The 17,619-nt window shown below is 44.0% G+C and overlaps 1 protein-coding gene across 4 annotated transcripts in view; it reads right to left on the bottom strand.

The window, feature by feature from the left end:
* The window catches only part of CMTR1 (cap methyltransferase 1), a 63,330-nt gene extending 53,797 nt beyond the window's left edge, over positions 1-9,533 (bottom strand). For 3 of the 4 annotated variants that reach the window (XR_014810080.1, XR_014810081.1, XM_001924210.6), the window contains exons 1-2: positions 9,365-9,533; positions 7,033-7,170 (exon numbers count right to left, since the gene is read on the bottom strand). Coding sequence is in view for 2 of the 4 variants with exons in the window: in XM_001924210.6 (XP_001924245.4) it covers positions 7,033-7,165 (133 nt within the window). In the remaining 2 variants the exon portion in view is untranslated. Of the gene's footprint in view, positions 1-7,032; positions 8,871-9,255 lie in introns of all 4 variants that reach the window. The other variant, XM_084968011.1, reaches the window with a different exon arrangement.
* Between the last annotated feature and the right edge of the window lie 8,086 nt (positions 9,534-17,619).

The following is a 17,619-nucleotide window of genomic DNA, read 5'->3' as shown; positions in this document are numbered from 1 at the left end:
AGAAAGGAAGTCCCTGAAATGAGTCAAAGTTCGGCTGCTCATGGGAAACATTGAGAAAAGGCACAGAGGGCAGCCATGTAAAATGATTCTTTATATACCCCAAATGGGCACTATATAGGTGTTCATAACTTGAGGATTACATCCTCACTGTAAAGCCTGCCTGCCCTGATCTACCCACCTCCCCATGAGAACACAAACTCGCTAAGGGCTGCCATTCAGAGAAGACAGAAGCCTTCCTCAGCACCCCAGGCCTAGTTCTCCCTTCCATGGTGCTCCAGGAGCACCAGCATCACACCATCAGCACAGCACTCACACATTGCCTGAGAGCTAGTTATCACCACATGCCACCACTGGACAGGGTCACTGCTGGAGTCACAATCAACTTTTTAATTTTTTTGCTTTTTAGGGCCACACCTGCAGCATATGAAGGTTCCCAGGCTAGGGGTCCAATCAGAGCTACAGCTTCTGGCCTATACTATAGCCACAACAACATCAGATCCAAGCCACATCTGCAACCTACACCACAGTTCACGGCAACAATGGATCCTCAACCCGCTGAGTGAGGCCAGGGATCGAACCTGCAACCTCATGGTTCCTAGTTGGATTCGTTTCTGTTGCACCATGACAGGAACGCCCACAATCAACTTTCTATCTCCAACACCTGAACTGAGGCTTCGCATTTAACAGAAATTAATTAAGTGCTCACTGTAGTGAATTTAAAGTATTGCCACCCAGTTGTCATCTTTACTAAGTGCCTACTAAGTGTACAGCTCCTTAGGACATTCCCTCTTATAACACCTCACACCTGTAGTGCAAGACATTTAGCCCCAAGAAATGTAAGATACATGTTATTACACATTTGTTCAAACCCACAGAGTGTACAAAGTCAAGAATGAAGCATAATATAAACTATGAACTCTGGATGATAATCTGTATCAACACAGGTTCATCAACTGTAACAAATGTACCACTCTGGTAAGAGATGTTGCTAATGGGGGAGGCTCTGCATATGCAGGAGGTGTAGGAGATACTGTTGTACTTTCAATTTTGCTATGAACCTTAAAGTGCTCTAAAAATCTGATGTTCTAAAAAAAAATTTTTTTTAAAGATTCAACAAGAGTTTAAGCATGAGAATGGAATACTTATATCCAAGAGAGAACTGAGTGAGACCCCTTGGACTATTAGTTGGCACCCTGCACTCCAGCAGGCTGAATGAAACAGAACATCTGTCAGGTCTCCCAGAGAACAAAACACTAATATTGCTTAATGTCAACAACTCTGGTCCAGGACGTGTTTTACAAAAGGTGCATGCTAGGGAGTTCCCGTCATGGCTCAGCAGGTTAAGGACTCAACACCATCTCCTTGAGGACGAGGGTTCAATCCCTGGCCCCAGTCAGTGCGTTAAGGATCCAGTGTTGCCACAAACTGAGGCATATGTCACAGATGTGGCTTGGATCCCACGTTGCTATGGCTGTGGCACAGGCCAGTAACTGTAGCTCCAACTGGACCCCTAGCCCAGGAACTTCCATATGCTGCAGGTGCAGCCCTAAAAATAAAATAAAACAAAACAAAAATAAAATAATTTTAAAATAGAAACAAAAAAATAAAAGGTGCATTCTATATACAAAGGAATACCATCCAAAAGTAACAATGCTACCTTCAGAGGGCTTAAGAATCCAATAGCTAAGATAAATATGCCTTTTTTAGGATTATAACATTTTGCAAAAGAAAGGCAGGTGAATATGGGTGAAAAAATTAGAATAAACTTACAACCAAATTCCTGGCTCCTAAGCAGTCAGCAAGGAGGAATTCTGGTTGAAAATATCCCTGAATGAGAGACAACAAATCTCCCTTCGTCCTCTTAAGGTGGCTACCTAATTCCCTCAATAAGAAGCTGAGCTGCTTACGTGGACCAATGCAGCACACATCACAGAGTGCCAGGGAGTGCCCCTCAGAAGGAAAGACCCAGAACATTACCAGTGAGTTACCATGGAAACTGAGAGGTGCTGTGATATTTATTTTCTGTTTTCCCTTTTCTGCATTTTCAAGGTGAGAAATGACAATATACTATTTTGAAAATTAGAGTTTAAAAAAAAAGCTATAAAGAAATAAAGTGGAGTTCCCGCTATGTTGCAACAGGATCACCGACATCTCTGCAGCACCAGGATGCAGGTTCCATCCCCAGCCTGTGGGTTAAAGGATATCTGGTGTTGCCATAGCTGTGGCATAGGTCGCAGCTGCACCTGGGATATGATCCCTGGCCCAGGAACTCCATATGCTGCAGGGCAGCCAAAAAAGAAAAAAATAAATAAAAAATAAAGGATCATTCTAAGCTTTGTAAAGAATTTGGTTCCTTTCCATACATATCTTCAGAGGACAGCAATCATCCTACTAGACTGTTCTTTGTGAGGTCAAGAAGTGTGCTGGATTACAGATAAGCTTTATTTCTCTATTTTATTTCATTTGGTATTGAAAGCCAATTCTTAGCCTGACATGATTTAAGATAAAGTTCCCTAGATTAGTCCTGATGTCCAGAGACAGCCACAGCCACTACTCATTTTCACCCCTGGGCCTTTGGGGCCACTCTTTTCAAATGAAAAGGAGGCAACTGTCTTGGTTGCAGCAGGAACTTAAAGAGGAGGTTTAACCTCCCAAGACTGATAAGAATTTAGCAAACACTGAGCAAACAATCTTGTAATGAGGATATAAATTAAGAGAAGTAATAAGGTCAGTCTATTAAAATCATTAGTTTCATTAAGAACTTGCCAAAGCTGGGTGGCATTCCCATTTAACTCCCTAGGAGCTCCCTTCTAAAACCTACTAGAGAGCCCAAAACATTATTTAGAGTTTTCATGTAAGATTTCTTCTCTACCTGATAGAAATCTTTACTCTCAAATCATTTCAAAGAAGAAAAGGTTCATTTTATAGAAGAATCAGAGGTTTTCCAGCTACTGGCAAAATTTTTCATAACAGAACAGTAGGTCAAACATGCCAAGATTGAAAAATACAAGTGACAACACACAAGGAGGGGCAGCTCTAGGCACTAATGGCCAAGGTGAGCAACACACAGATACAGAAGAATAAATTATGGATTTTAATAAACCTCACATCCTGCCTAACAACTGCTGTGGAACACACTCATTCCTGTTTAAAGACTCAAATTCTCCTTCATGCTGGACAAATGGTAACTCGTTAGAGCAATTTAAACAGATACCGTTAAAGGAAGTTTTTGATTAAGGACATGAATCTGGGCTGACAGGAAGGCGATGGTGTTTCGGGGAAGATAGCCTATTTAGGGAAAAATTAAACCTAGTGGAAGGGAAAGCACTTATAGTGTGGTGCCAGCGAAGGAACCTGGCAATTTCCAAAGCAACAGGCTGTGGGAGGGCCAAGAGCCCACAGGAGATCCAACAGTGGAGGAGACCAGGAAACTGCCTTGGGGTCTAGACCTCAGTTTCCCTGTAACGAATAATCAGAAAGAACAAAATGACCTCCATCTGCCTCTCCCTGCTTCAAAAGGTTGTTATGTAATGGCAAATTTCCAAGAGTTTGCTTAGGCTTGAAATTGCCTTCAAATTCCTCTTAAAATACTCAAAAGAAGACATGATGGCCCAGTGGCCATGAAAACAACATCCCTGTTCTTTAGTCTGGTCAGATGTCAGTCTGACTGGCAATGCTCCCTTGTCAGTAATGTGAAATAAACAAAGTGATTAAACTAGATTTATTAATGAGTCATCACATTGATCGAGCAGAGGAAGCACAAACAAGGCCCAGACAGACAGAAACGGCAATGTACTGTTTGTTTTTCTATTTCTACTCCCTAAAGAGCATTTTTCAATCATCTGTTCAGCAGTACATCCAGGTAGTGGTGTTTGGAGCAACAGGAAACACACCTGCTTTAACGCAATGACTTGAATAGAAAAGCGACATACAGATCTCAAGGGATATGGAATTGCTGGCAAGACAGTAAACTACCAGGGCACACTGTCCAAGGGATGCCTCAGAGAAGCCAAGACAGAACAGAGATGATATAAATGCTAAGTACTTAATGAAATGATCCTCTGTAGACTGAGGAGGGAGAGGCAAAATGAAAGAGGCAAAGCATCTTAAGCTTCTTGGAAAAGATACTACTGTTACTTTCTCTCAGTTCTATTCAGTAAATATTTACTAAGCATTTACTCCATGCCCAGCCTGAGACTGCAGGAGGAGAGGCCCAGACAGCAGTCTTACTGATGAAGACACCAGCCTCCCGCTCTCAGAGTTGTTGTGTCAATATGGAGCTGTCCCTTCCTAAAATTAGCTGGTCTGGGAGAAATCTAGCAAGGTCTATTTGCCTCTGCCTCCTGCCTCATTTTCTGCAAATAAAAGGGAGCAGCTGGCCTATTGCCAGACACATACAAGGTACTGGCCACCTCTAGCTTTCCATTTTGTACACACAACAGCAAGAGGCAATCCTGACCGAGTCATATGGTGCTACTTCTAGGAAAGGTTAAAGCCATTTGGTACAATTAAAGTTTGTGGGAGGGGAGTTCCCACCATGGTGCATGGGAAACGAATCCGACTAGGAACGATGAGGTTGCGAGTTCCATCCCTGGCCTTGCTCAGTGGGTTGAGGATCTGGCATTGCCATGAGCTGTGGTGTGGGTTGCAGATGCAGCTCGGATCGGTCGTTGCTGTGGCTGTGGCGTAGGCCAGTGGCTTCACCTCTGATTAGATCCCTAGCCTGGGAACCTCCATATGCCACGGGTGCGGCCCTAAAAAGACAAAAAAATAAAAAGGAAGTTTGTGGGAGGGAGGAAGACAGTCTCAGTTCACAGTCACATTTTTTTATGAATATGGATCTTAGTTATTTCCAAGCATAGAAACGCTCCTGAACAGAAGTTATAGTCAATATAATGTTACCTTTACAACCATTTAATATACAAACTTCAATAGTATATAGTAGTTACAGTCTCAGATTAAATGAGAGTAACACATTTGTATATTCTGGTTCTATTTGCCAGTTATAAAATTCAGCACAGTCACATTTTTAAAAGCTTGAAATTTAAATTAAACTGGTTCCCTCAAGGCGCTCCTGCCATGGCCCAATGGGATAAGCAGTGTCTTGGAAGCACTGGAATGCGGGTTCAATCCCCAGTCCAGCAGAGTGGGTTAAGGATCCAGTGTTACCACAGCTACGGCTTGGTTTGTGGCTGTGGCTTGGATCTGATCCCTGCGCCAGGAACTCCATATGCCTCAGGGCAGCCAAAACAAACAAACAAACAAACAAACAAACAAACAACTGGTTCCCTTGAAAAATCCTTCACCATATCCCTTCCTCTAACTTGGAGTCATCTTATTGAGAGCAAACATCCCCCAAGGTTCACTTAAAACAAGATACTTCCACCATCAAAGCATCATTTATTCCCCCAGACATGCTCTCCCTTTCTCCCTTGCAGGCCGTTTCTCCCTCAACCCCGCAGCCCTGCCCAAGGACATGAAACCTTCATCAAAGTGCTCTAATCCCAGGTAACAAGTGAAACTCCCTTTCCTTGACAGCCCTTAGAACCAATACACCCAATATAGTTTTGCCTTCCCACTTAGTAATCTCAATTACATACAGCCTTTCTCACCCCCGCCCCCCAGAATCCACCATGGCAACTTTAAAGGCATGAATATCTCCACACACAAGATTATAAGACAGTCTCTTCCCCAGCCAGGACTACCACTGCAGCAAATGCTTCATTAGCTGTTAAGGCCTGTCAAGCTTCTCCTTTCTGGACCAGCTACTTGGTACAGCTGATAAGTAACTGCCCTACAGTTAGCCCACAACTTGAGAATAAACTATTTTCTACCATACTCCATGGATTTTTCACACTCTTTCAGTCACCAATCTGTCACCAAATTTCACTTCAATTTACCAGGGATCCACCAGAGGATCCAAAATGCAAGACTGCTGGTGCACTGGGTTAAACAGTGTCCGAGGGTCATGACCGCCTAGCACCTGGGAACATGGCATTGGGAAACAGGGTCTTTGCAGATATGATCAAATTGAGAAGAGGGCATTCTGGATTAGAGTGTGCCCTCACCCACTAAATGATGTCCTTATAAGAACAGGGATATCCGAACACGGACACACACAGAGGGAAGACAGAGGAGGAGATTGGAGTTATGCTGCTACAAGCCAAGGAACACCAAGGATTGCCAGCAACCTCCAGAAGCTAGATGCAGTCAGGAAGGATTCTTCCTAAGAGACTTGAGAGGGAGAATGGCCCTGCCAGCACCTTGATTTTAGACTTCTAACCTCCAGAAGTGTGGAAAATAAATTTCTGTTGTCTTAAGCCACCCAGTTGGTGGTATTTTGTTATAGCAGCCCGAGGAAATTAATACAGCTGGCAAGTCAAGGCAAATGCAAAGGGAGCCACCTCCAATTGTCTGGTATCTCAGGCAAGCTTCAAGACACACACTTTATAATTTCTCACAGAAAGCACCTTTGGAAACTGTGAACATCTACAACCCTAAAAAACAGGCAAAGCAAAGTGCTAGTTTCAACCAGACCAGTGAAATCCTTAGAGCTTAATATAAACAGTGAATACAGGATGCTCCAATTCATTTGGATGTGTTTCTGACCATTAACTACTAAGAAAATTGAGGAAACAGAATGCAAAAACCTGAGGGGAATGAGAGCAGATCACCGCAGCAAAGAGCCCAGCCCTGTGATAGAGCCCCAGGATCATTAACAGCATTAAGAGCACAGGGCCCTCGATGCTCACCACTACTTCCACCTGGATTAAGGGAGCAAGAGAGTGTCACCTGCTGAAGGACCAGCAACAGAATTAAGACACAGCGGCCCAAATTCCAATTTTTTAGTTAAAACAAGTTCCCCACTCTTTGCAGGAGGATGGTAGAAGGGAAGAGAGTCTGCCGCCAATATCTCTGTAGCATTTGCCTAATTTTCCTCAAGGGGCCGTGGACAGTATTCTGCCCAAGTCAGGCATCAGGGATTCAAACAACCAGACAGTCAGTGGCCTCTGACCACACAGGTAGGCTTACCTTTTGCCGCATGATTGACTGAGGAGGGAGGTTCATCATCAGACGTAGAGCTGAGGCTCAGAGCAAGCTCTGCAACTCTTTTCTTCTGTTTCTTGATAGGGGCAGTGCATTCTGGATCATTTCTCCTCTTCATTGTTACTGCAACCACAAATCCAGATAGTCAGCTGCCCTTGTCAGAGCCACAAGGCTCACAGCAGGGACTCCAAAATACAAACCATCAATGGGATGAAAGCTGGCAACCCCAAACAGCTTGCAGTGCCAGCACTTGAGTAGCTTCTTCCTCAGAATGAGGTCCAAGAAGGACACTAGCCAAGCTCTGATTGAAAAATGTGGAATTTATTGGATAATGTGGTGTTCACAGACCCAGAAGCCCCTGGGCCACTGGTGTTAGATACCAAAGTCATAGATCAACTCCACAAGCCATAGAGGGAAAAACACCATAGGCGGTTGTTATTCTACATTTTTCATACAACATTGCCCATGTGTGACACCACTGTACAATGGAAATTAACTGTGAAAGCTAATGACTATCCACAAATATTTCCAGAGTTCCCAGCCGTAGTGCTGTAGGTTAGGAATCCAACTTCAGCAACTCTGGGTGTTGTAGAAGCATGGGTTCAATCTCTGACCAGGTGCAGTGGGTTAAAGGACAGTATTGCCCTAGCTGTAGCTCAGGTTGAAGCTTTGGCGCAGATTCAGTCCCTAGCCTGGGAACTTCTATATGCTTACGAGTGTGGCCATAAAATGAAAATATATTTCCAGATTGAGAAGACCATCCTAGAATGACTGCTCTCATCACTATTATTATTGTACCAGGACAATTGAGAGATTACACAGTATGATACAAATACTGGGTTTTGATTTACTTCAGGATGTTTAAAACATGGAAGAATTGGGAAATTTTTTAAACAGAGTAAGGAATGGAAGCTGTGGTTGACTTAGGACCGAGAAAACAGAAGAATGGGAAAACTAGTGGGACCGGAGATAGCCTATCCTAGGACCTATGTACCGAAACAATAATTTTAAGGACAAGAACCCCACGTCCACAAAAAAGAATGGAAACAGCAAAGGCACCATGTCACCATCATCCATGCCCATGAGTAAGCATGAGAGGAGGGCATGAAGGGGGAAAAAAATGAGATGAAATAAAGTGATGATGAGATTCCTGAAAGCTTAATGAACGATCAAATTAAAGAAAAAGCAAAAGTAGAAGTGAATACAGTGTGGTTTACACTCTACTGTTTGCTGTAAGAGAACTCAGAAAAGAGAAAGTACTCAAAACAGGTGGGTGACCACCTGGGCTGCAATTCCTTGGTAGAGGAGAGGTGCATGGGTCACAGCAGCGAGAGAGTGATGAGATCCAAAGATACCACTGATCCCTTCATGATTCAAACATGAATCACCTTTCACTTCTCTCCAGCTCAAGGATGAGTCGGCTAACCCAACAAAAAAAAATCTCATCCTTCCTAAGGAGGCAGCCTCTTACTAGGGACAGGCAGGAGCTACCCTGGGCCAGTAGAAAGAACGGGAGACCGTTGAATAAACAGAAAGCAAAACCAGGCTGCGCCACATTTCACTTTAAAGGGCGGTCTTAAATTCCCCCCCACCCAAAAAAAAGGCCCCCCAAAAGGCCTATAACTTAAGCAAAAACTGGCCTTCTGATTCTTAGCGACTCTGCGGGAGACTGGAAGCACTCAGTAACTGGGTTTAGGTGGGTGAAAGGAAAGGAGAAGCAGTGTGCGAAAAGCAGGAGACTGATGCTCCTCCCAAACCACCATAGATTTGGGCCTTCCTAAATCACCTCACCCAACCTTCCCCTTTTCCACTACAAAAAAAAACTGAGGCCCGAGAGGGTAAGGCCACACAGCTAACCAGTGCCCAGCTCAAGTGACCTACACAGGGCAAAAGAATGTGTCCTGGCAGGGAACTTCTACGTGGAAGGCAGAAGGCCTGGTTCTACCTGCTGCTCCCCAAGGTTAAGGGTTCAAATTCCCTCTCCAGTCTTCCCTCCCCGGGCCTCGGTTTTGCACTGCCATCCCTATTCATACGGGTAAGAGAAGAGCTCCCATAAACCCCGGGCCAGTCTTCATTTGTAGATAACGTGAGTGTGTGAATGTGTGCGCAAGACGTTTGTCAGCAGCAGCTCGGGCTGCGCGGAGCTGGAGAATTGGGGAGAGGGCGCGGGGGGAAAGGGTATAAGGGAGGAGAGGAGAGAGAGGGGGCGGTGAGGGTCACGACCGCCGGTGGGGGGGCCGAGGCAGCGGCAGAGGAGTGGATGCTGAGCCCGCGCGCCCGCCCGCTCGCTCCCCCCGGGCCGCGCGTCGGCACTCACGCTGAGGGAAGAGGGCGAGCTGCCAAGGAGCGGAGAGGGGGGAATCAGGCCGCCGATGCCGCCGCCACCAGGCCTGGCCCTGCCGCTGCCAGAGCCGCCTCCTCCCTCAGTTTCGCTTCCCCACAAGCCCGCCCGGATCTGCCGGCCGCGCTGTCGCGCTCTGGGTCCCGCCCTGCGGGCCGCGCAGCTTGATGACGTCAGGGCAGCCCACTCCCTCCACCCTCCCGGGCCCAGGCCCCGGGGCAGAGCTCTCGGTTCAGGCCCGCCCCACCCCCTGCCCCCAGGGCAGTCCAGGGCGCCTGCGCAAAAGACCCAGCCCGAACAGGTTATAAAAGCTAAAGTATGCAAGTATCTTTTTCTGCTCTGGGAACGAGAACGGAATTCAACTCAGCTCTCTCTCTCTTTCTTTTTTTTTTCTTTTTTCTTTTTTTGCATTTTAGGGCCGCACCTGCGGTATATGGAAGTTCCCTGGGCCTACACCACAGCCACAGCATCGCAGGATCCAAGCCGTGTCTGCGACCTACACCACAGCTCAAGCAACGCAGGATCGGAAATACACTGAGTGAGGCCAGGGATGGATGGAATCCGCGTCCTCATGGATCCTCCTGGATACTAGTCGGACGTCTTGCTGCTGAGCCACAACAGGAACTTCCAACTCATCTCTCTTAATATCACTATTATTTTGATTTTATAGATCATTTTAATTTTATAGATTAAGACACTTGAGAGCAGAAATTCAGTCTTTTTTTTTTTTTTTAGGCCGCTGGTGGAGGTTCCCAGGCTAGGGGTCGAATTGGAGCTGTTTCGCCAGTCTACACCACAGCCACAGCAACACCAGATCTAAGCTGTGTCTGCGACCTACACCACAGCTCACGGGCAACACCGGATCCTTAACCCACTTAGCAAGGCCAGGGATCAAACCCAAAACCTCATGGTTCCTAGTCGGATTCCTTTCTGCTGCACCATGACAGGAACTCCAGAAACCCAGTCTTCTTGTTCACCGTTGTATCCCCAACGTGCAGCATATGGTACATCCACTGCAGATACGGAACAAAGATCCTGAGGAAAAAAGGAGTGCCACCTATGCCATCTTACCATATGGACACAGATGGCTTCCAATGCCAAACCTCTCTTCCAATCTTCAGACCAACGTAGCCAAAAGTCTTCCGAACATCCCCACTCGGTCACCTCACACCCATAAATTCAGGTCAGACCTTCTGTTCACCCATAAGCCTGCTCTTTTTCCTGTCAGAGTCACCACCATTGGTCCAAACATAAATATGAGGGGGGCCCAACCTTCCTCATTCCCTGTAGGCACCAATATGCACTTACCTACTAATTAATTTACCTACTAATTCTCAAATCTGTCCACTCTTCTCCATTCCCATTGCCACCAATGGTGCAGTCACCCTTTCTCATCAGAATTTCTCCAGTAATCTCCAAATCATTGTGCCTGTCTCCAGCTGGGATCCCTGTAGTGCATTCTCCCCAAAACCAAAGTGATTTAAACAAACAAGCAACTGGAGTTCCTGATGTAGCACAGCAGGTTAAGGACCCGGCATTGTCTCTGCAGCAGCCAGAGTATCTGCTAAGGCTGTCAGTTTGATTCCCAACCCAGAACAGTGGCTTAAAGAGCCAGCATTGCTGCAGCTGCATAGTAGGTCACAGTTGCAGCTAGGATTCCATCCCTGGCTTGTGAACTTCAATCAGCTGCAGGTGAAGCCATTAAAAGAAAAAAAAAAGAAAAAAAAAAAAAAAAAAAAACTGGAGTTCCCATAGTGGCTCAGTGGTTAACAAACCCAACTAACCATGAGGTTTCGGGTTCGATCCCTGCCCTTGTTCAGTGGGTTAACAATCCGGAGTTGCCGTGAGCTGTGGTGTAGGTCGCAGAGGCAGCTCGGATCCTGCATTGCTGTGGCTCTGGCGTAGGCTGGCAGTTACAGCTCCAGTTGGACCCCTAGCCTGGGAACCTCCATATGCTGTGGGAGCGGCCCAAGAAATGGCAAAAAGACAAAAAAAAAAAACAAAAAACAAAGTCCAGTATGTCACTTATTTCTTTCATGGATCATTCCTTTGATGTTGTATCTAAAAATTTATAATCATACCAAAGGTCACCTACGTTTGTGCCAAAGTTCTCTTCTAAAAGTTTCATAATTTTGTGTTTTACAATTAGTTCTATGATCCATTTGGAATTAATTTTTGTGAAAGATGCAAGATCTGTGTCTCTGCTAATTTTTTTTTTTTTTTTTTTTTGTCTCCTGTCTTTTTAGGGCCGAAGCCATGGCATATGGAGGTTCTCAGGCTAGGGCTCAAATTGGAGCTACAACTGCCTACATCACAGCCACAGCAACACAGGATCCAAGCCATGTCTGCAGCCTACACCACAGCTCACAGCAATACCGGATCCTTAATCCACTGAGCAAGGCCAGGGATCAAACCCTCATTCTCATGGATACCAGACAGGTTCATTAACTACTAAGCCACGACAGGAACACCTTGGTTCATTTTTTTTCAATTTGGATATCCAGTTGTTCTAGTACTATTTTTTTTTTTTTTTTTTTTTTTGTCTTTTTGCTATTTCTTGGGCCGCTCTCGCAGCATATGGAGGTTCCCAGGCTAGGGGTTGAATCGGAGCTGTAGCCACTGGCCTACGCCAGAGCCACAGCAACGCAGGATCCGAGCCGCGTCTGCAACCTACACCACAGCTCACGGCAACGCCGGATCGTTAACCCACTGAGCAAGGGCAGGGATCGAACCCGCAACCTCATGGTTCCTAGTCGGAATCGTTAACCACTGCACCACGACGGGAACTCCATAGTACTATTTTTTGAAAAGACTATCTTTGCTCCATTGTATTGCCATTTCTCCTTTGTCAAAGAATCAGTTGGCTATATTTATGCAGGTCTATTTCTGGGCTCTCTATTTCTATTAATCTATTTGTCTGTTCCTGTGCTACATCTTTTTTTTTCTTTTTTGGCCACCCTGCAGCATATGGAGTTCCCAGGCCAGGGATCAGATCCCAGCTGCAGCTATGACCTATTTCCCAGCTTCGGCAATGCCCGATCCTTTCACCCACTGTGCTGTGCTGGGGATTGAACCTGCATCCTGCTGCTGCAGAGATGCCGCCAAACCACTGTACCACAGCAGGAACTCCCCTTTGCTATATCTTGATCACTGTAGCTTTATAGTCTTCATGTTGGGTAATATCAGTCCTCAAACCTGGTTTTTTTCTTCAATAATATGTTGGCTATTCTGGATCTTTTGTCTATCCACATAAACTTTAGATTTAGTTTGTCAATATCCATAAAGTAACTTGTGGGGATTTTGAATTTTGTTGAATCTATAGATATATTGGGAAGAACTGACATTAAAAGAGTATTGAGTATTCCTATCCATGAACATGGAATAGCTTTCTGTTTTATTTAATTATTTGATTTCATTCATCAGAGTTTTATAATTTTCCTCCTATAGATCTTGTATATATTTTGTTAAATTTATACCTAAGGATTTCATTTTAGGGAATGCTAACATTAATAGTATTGTGTTTTTAATTTCAAATCCCATTTGTTCATTGCTGGTATATAGGAAAGTGATTGACTTTTGTCTATTATTCTTGTATCTTGTAAGAGACAAAGATTTTTATAACAGATATTGTACAAGAGCAACAACAAAAACAAATAGCCCAATTTAAAAATTAACAAAAGCGGGCATTCCCTTCATGGCTCAGTGGTTAACGAACTCAACTAAGATCCATGAGGATGCAGGTTCGATCCCTGGTCTCGTTCCATGGGTTGAAGATCCGGTGTTGCTATGAGCTGTGTTATAGGTCATGGACTTGGCTCGGATCCCCAGTTGCTGAGGCTGTGGCATAGGCCAGCAACTATAGCTTGGATTCGACCCCTAGCCTGGGAACTTCCATATGCCATACATACGGCCCTTAAAAAAAAAAAAAATAACAAAAGCATTGAATATACAAAGAAGTATAGAAATAGCCAACAAGCATATGAAAATATGCTCAATATCATAAATCATTATAGAAACTGCTTCACTTCATCACTTCACATTCACCTGGACGACCACTATCAAAAAGACCCAGAAAATAGCAAGTGTTGTGAGGGTGTGGAGAAACTGGAAACCTAATGTACTGTTGGTGGGAATGTTAAATGGTACACTATGGAAAGCAATATGGAGTTTCCTCAAAAAGTTAAAAATAGAGTTACAAGGAGTTCCCATCATGGCACAGTGGAAACAAATATGACTACGAACCATGAGGTTGCAGGTTTGATCCCTGGACTCACTCAGTGGGTTAAATCTCCAGCGTTGCTGTGAGCTGTGCTGTAGGTTGCAGACATGGCTCGGATCCTGCGTTGCTGTGGCTGTGGGTTAGGCTGACAGCTGTAGCTCCGATTAGACCCTGGAACCTCCATATGCTGCGGGTGCGACCTTAAAAAAAGAAAAAGAAAAAAAAAAGAAAAATGGAGTTACCATATGATTTAGCAACTCCACTTAGGGGTATATATATCCAAAACAACTGAAAGCAAGGTCTCAAAGGGCTATTTGCATACCCATGTGCCCTAAGCATTATTCATAACATTTAAGAGGTAGAGACAACCCAAATGTCCATCAAAGGATGACTGAATATACAAAACGTGGTATATACATACAATGGAATATTATTCAGCCTTATAAAAGGAGGAAGTCCTATCACATTCTACAACATAAATAAATCTTGAAGGCATTATGGCAAGTGAAGTAAGCCAGTCACAAAAAGACAAATACAGTATGATTCCACTTATGTGAAGTATCTAAAGTAATCAAAGGCATAGAAACAGAAAGTTGAATTGCATTTGCCAAGGACTAGGGGAAGGAAGAAATGGAAGCTATTGTTCAATGGGTAAAGAGTTTTAGTTTTGCAATATGACGAAGTTCTAAAGATCTGCTGCACAATATGAATATAGTTAACACTACTAAGCTATACATTTTAAAATGATTAAGATGGTAAATTTTATGACATTTGGTTTTTACTACAATTGAAAAAAACAGCTATTATAATCATAATCTAAGAAGAAGGCATGGAGTTCCCTTGTGGTACAGCAGATTAAGGATCTGGCATTGCTGAAATCAGAGTTTTAACTAGAGAAACAACCTTCCAGCTGAAGAGGCAGCTATATGACTGTCAGCAGGCTTTGCTGGCCACATACCACTCTTCTTGTAATCGTGCAGCAACTATGTACCTTATGTCCTTGCTAGCAGCCCTGCTAACCGTGCACCATGCATTGCTTATCAGTTTTGCTTTTGGAATCTTGTTTGTTCAGCTTCTTAGGCAGGAACTCCGTCTGCTCGGGGAAGGGGGAGGGCCAGGACTGCTTGTGTGGGAAAACCTTAAGACCTGGAAGTCTGTGTTGTATAAAAGCCACCCAGAACAAAGACCTGGTGCTCAGACTCTGGAGGCGCCTCTGAGCCCACACTGGTGCTGAATAAACCTGGCTATTCCACGTCTCTGAGTGCCGTCTGTCTCTTTCTGCTGCCACAGTTTCTGCAACATTGTCACCACAGTGGCTGGAGTCACAGCTGTTGGATCCCTGGCCCAAGAACTACATGCCACTGGCATGGTCAAAAACAAAAACAAAAACAAAAACAAAAAAACAGGAGTTCCCATTGTGGCGCAGCATAAACAAATCTGACTAGGAACCATGAAGTTGTGGGTTCGATCCCTGGCCTCACTCACTGGGTTAAGGATCTGGCATTGCTGTGAGCTGTGGCATCGGTTGCAGACTTGGCTCAGATCTGGTGTTGCTGTGGCTCTGGCATAGGACGGCAGCAACAGCTCCGATTAGACTCCTAGCCTGGGAACCTCCATATGCCGCAGATGCGGCCCTAAAAGGACAAAAAAAAAAAAAAAAAAAAAAAAAAAGACAAAAACAAAAACCAGAAAAATGCATGAAGACTCTTAAAATGAATAGAAAGAGAGTAAGTCTCACTAGGAAAAAGAAAAGATTAAAAAAAATGGGAATTTTAGAATTGAAAAATACAGTAAGAGAAACAAAAATTTCACTAGATGGGCTCAATAGCAGAATGGAGATGGCAGAGGGAGAGTCATTGAACTTGAAGATAAATCAGTTGGAAACTATCCAATCTGAACAACAAAGAGGAAAAAAAAGAGAAAAAAATGAAAAGAGCTTCAGGAGCCTATCGAAAAATACTGAAAGTTCTACCATTCATGTCATCAAAGTTCCAAATGAAGAAAAGAAACTTCAGGAATGAAGCAAAAATAAAAATATAAAATATCTAGGTAAATATAATAGACTTTTTTCTTCTTTTAAGTTCATTAAAGTTCACCTGACAGTTGAAAACAAAAAGCATTGTCTATTGGGGATTTCAGTGTATATAGAGGTACTAGGTATGACAGCTCTAATGCAAATGCGGAGGGCAAAAGGACCCACATAGTGATATGGTTTCTACATTCATTCCCCTGAAAGTTGTAAAATATTAATTCTAAATAGACTGAAAAGTTATATACATTATAATCCCTAGAAAAATTTCTTAAAAAAGGATTCAGGAATTCTAACTTCTGAAATGGCATAGTAAGGACCTGTGAAAATACAATCCTTCATAAAAGCAATGAAAACACAGAAAAATTTATCAAAATCAACTTTTTCAGAACTCTGGAAATTAACCAAAGACTTGCAACAATCCAAGAAGTGTTTCTGCAAGAAAAATGGTCTCAGTAAGAACAGTGCCACTGGAGTTCCTACAGTGGCTCAGTGGTTAGTGAACCCAACTAGCATCCATGAGGATGCAGAGTGGATTCCCCGGCCTCGCTCAGTGGGTTAAGGATCTGGTGTTGCCGTAAGCTGTGGTGTAGATCACAGATGAAGCTCCGATCCTGTGTTGCTATGGCTCTGGCATAGGCTATGGCTCTGGCATAGCTACAGTTCCGATTGGACCCCTAGCCTGGGAGCCTCCATATGCCGCAGGTGTGGCCCTAAAAGACAAAAAAAAAAAAAAAAAAAAAAAGAACAGTGCCCTTTGTGACATTTTAACTTGCCCCAATCCTTGAAAACTAGGAACCTAGAAGCCACCTAAGAGGACTAAACAGGTTTGGAGCTCCCCAAAAGCCCTACCCCAAAGAAGCGTCACTATTTGACCTATCGGGCAGCTTGCTGAAAATCTCAGGGTTTGTCTCATTTTATCTTCTGAGTAATTCAGAGCTCACTCTACGCAAACAGCCCTATTTGCAAAGCATTATAAAAATTAAATTCAGTGGCAATTCTTTCACACTGCAGCTGCCTGAAGCAGCATTACCAGTTGGAGATAACAAAACCTTAAAAAGAAATATCTGGGAAAGCGTTGCCCATAAAGATCTCTGAAAAGCCCCAGAATATTCCCAGGTATCAAGAAGGTTACATGAATGTGCAGGGCTGTGCACATGCCCAGGGAAGACCTGAGAAGGCCTTAATCTCTCACCTCTGACTGACTGTGAGGCTCTATACAAGCAGGAGGTGAAGGCTAAGGCAGACTTGTAAACTCCCTATTAAAGCATTGAACCCACGCCCCAACATCCATACTTAGACCCTGACAAAGACAAGGAGATTTATTGGCTCAAAGCATTTAAGGAAATCTGTCCAGTCATCAGCTGACCATTAGGCTAAGAAAACAGAGACTTCAGTGGCCATGCATGACAAAGAATACGTTTCATTTACTTAGTATTTACTGTGAGCAAAGACACTCTTGGGAATGGCTGCAGTTAGGCCACATCATTTACTCCCTAAGGTGAACAGAGGTAGTTTCTATGTTTGCATTCCATTATTCTGCTTCCCCATGTCTTTGACTTTCTCCCCCAGGAATCCAGGTAAAAAGGGACTCGGCTGTGTCTTATAATAACAGCATATGTGTTCACTCTCTTAAAATACAAATAAAGACTGCTTCCTTAGAGGGTGCTCATACAGCAAAAAATTTAAAAAAAAATTAAAATTTATAGAATTAGTTTAGGAAAATCACTAAACAAAACGAAACAACAACAAAAGCAACAGGAGCTCCCACTATGGCACAACAGGATCAGCAGCATCCTGGGAGCACTGGGTATAGTGGGATTAAGGATCTGGCATTGCCACAGCTGTGGCTTAGGTGGAGACTGTGACTCAGATCTGATCCCTGGCTTGGAAGCTCCATATGCCACAGGGCAGCCAAAACAAACAAACAAAACCCCACAAAAAACAGCAACAAAAACAAACGGGGGGAATCTTTTATCCAGA

The sequence above is a fragment of the Sus scrofa genome, chromosome 7, assembly GCF_054392235.1.
Source record: "Sus scrofa isolate SSC_HxYL_T2T_F1_AM1 chromosome 7, Sscrofa_HxYL_maternal_Yorkshire_Landrace_v2.0, whole genome shotgun sequence".
Classification (NCBI taxonomy): Eukaryota; Metazoa; Chordata; class Mammalia; order Artiodactyla; family Suidae; genus Sus; species Sus scrofa.
This window is presented reverse-complemented; position numbering and strand designations above follow the sequence as displayed.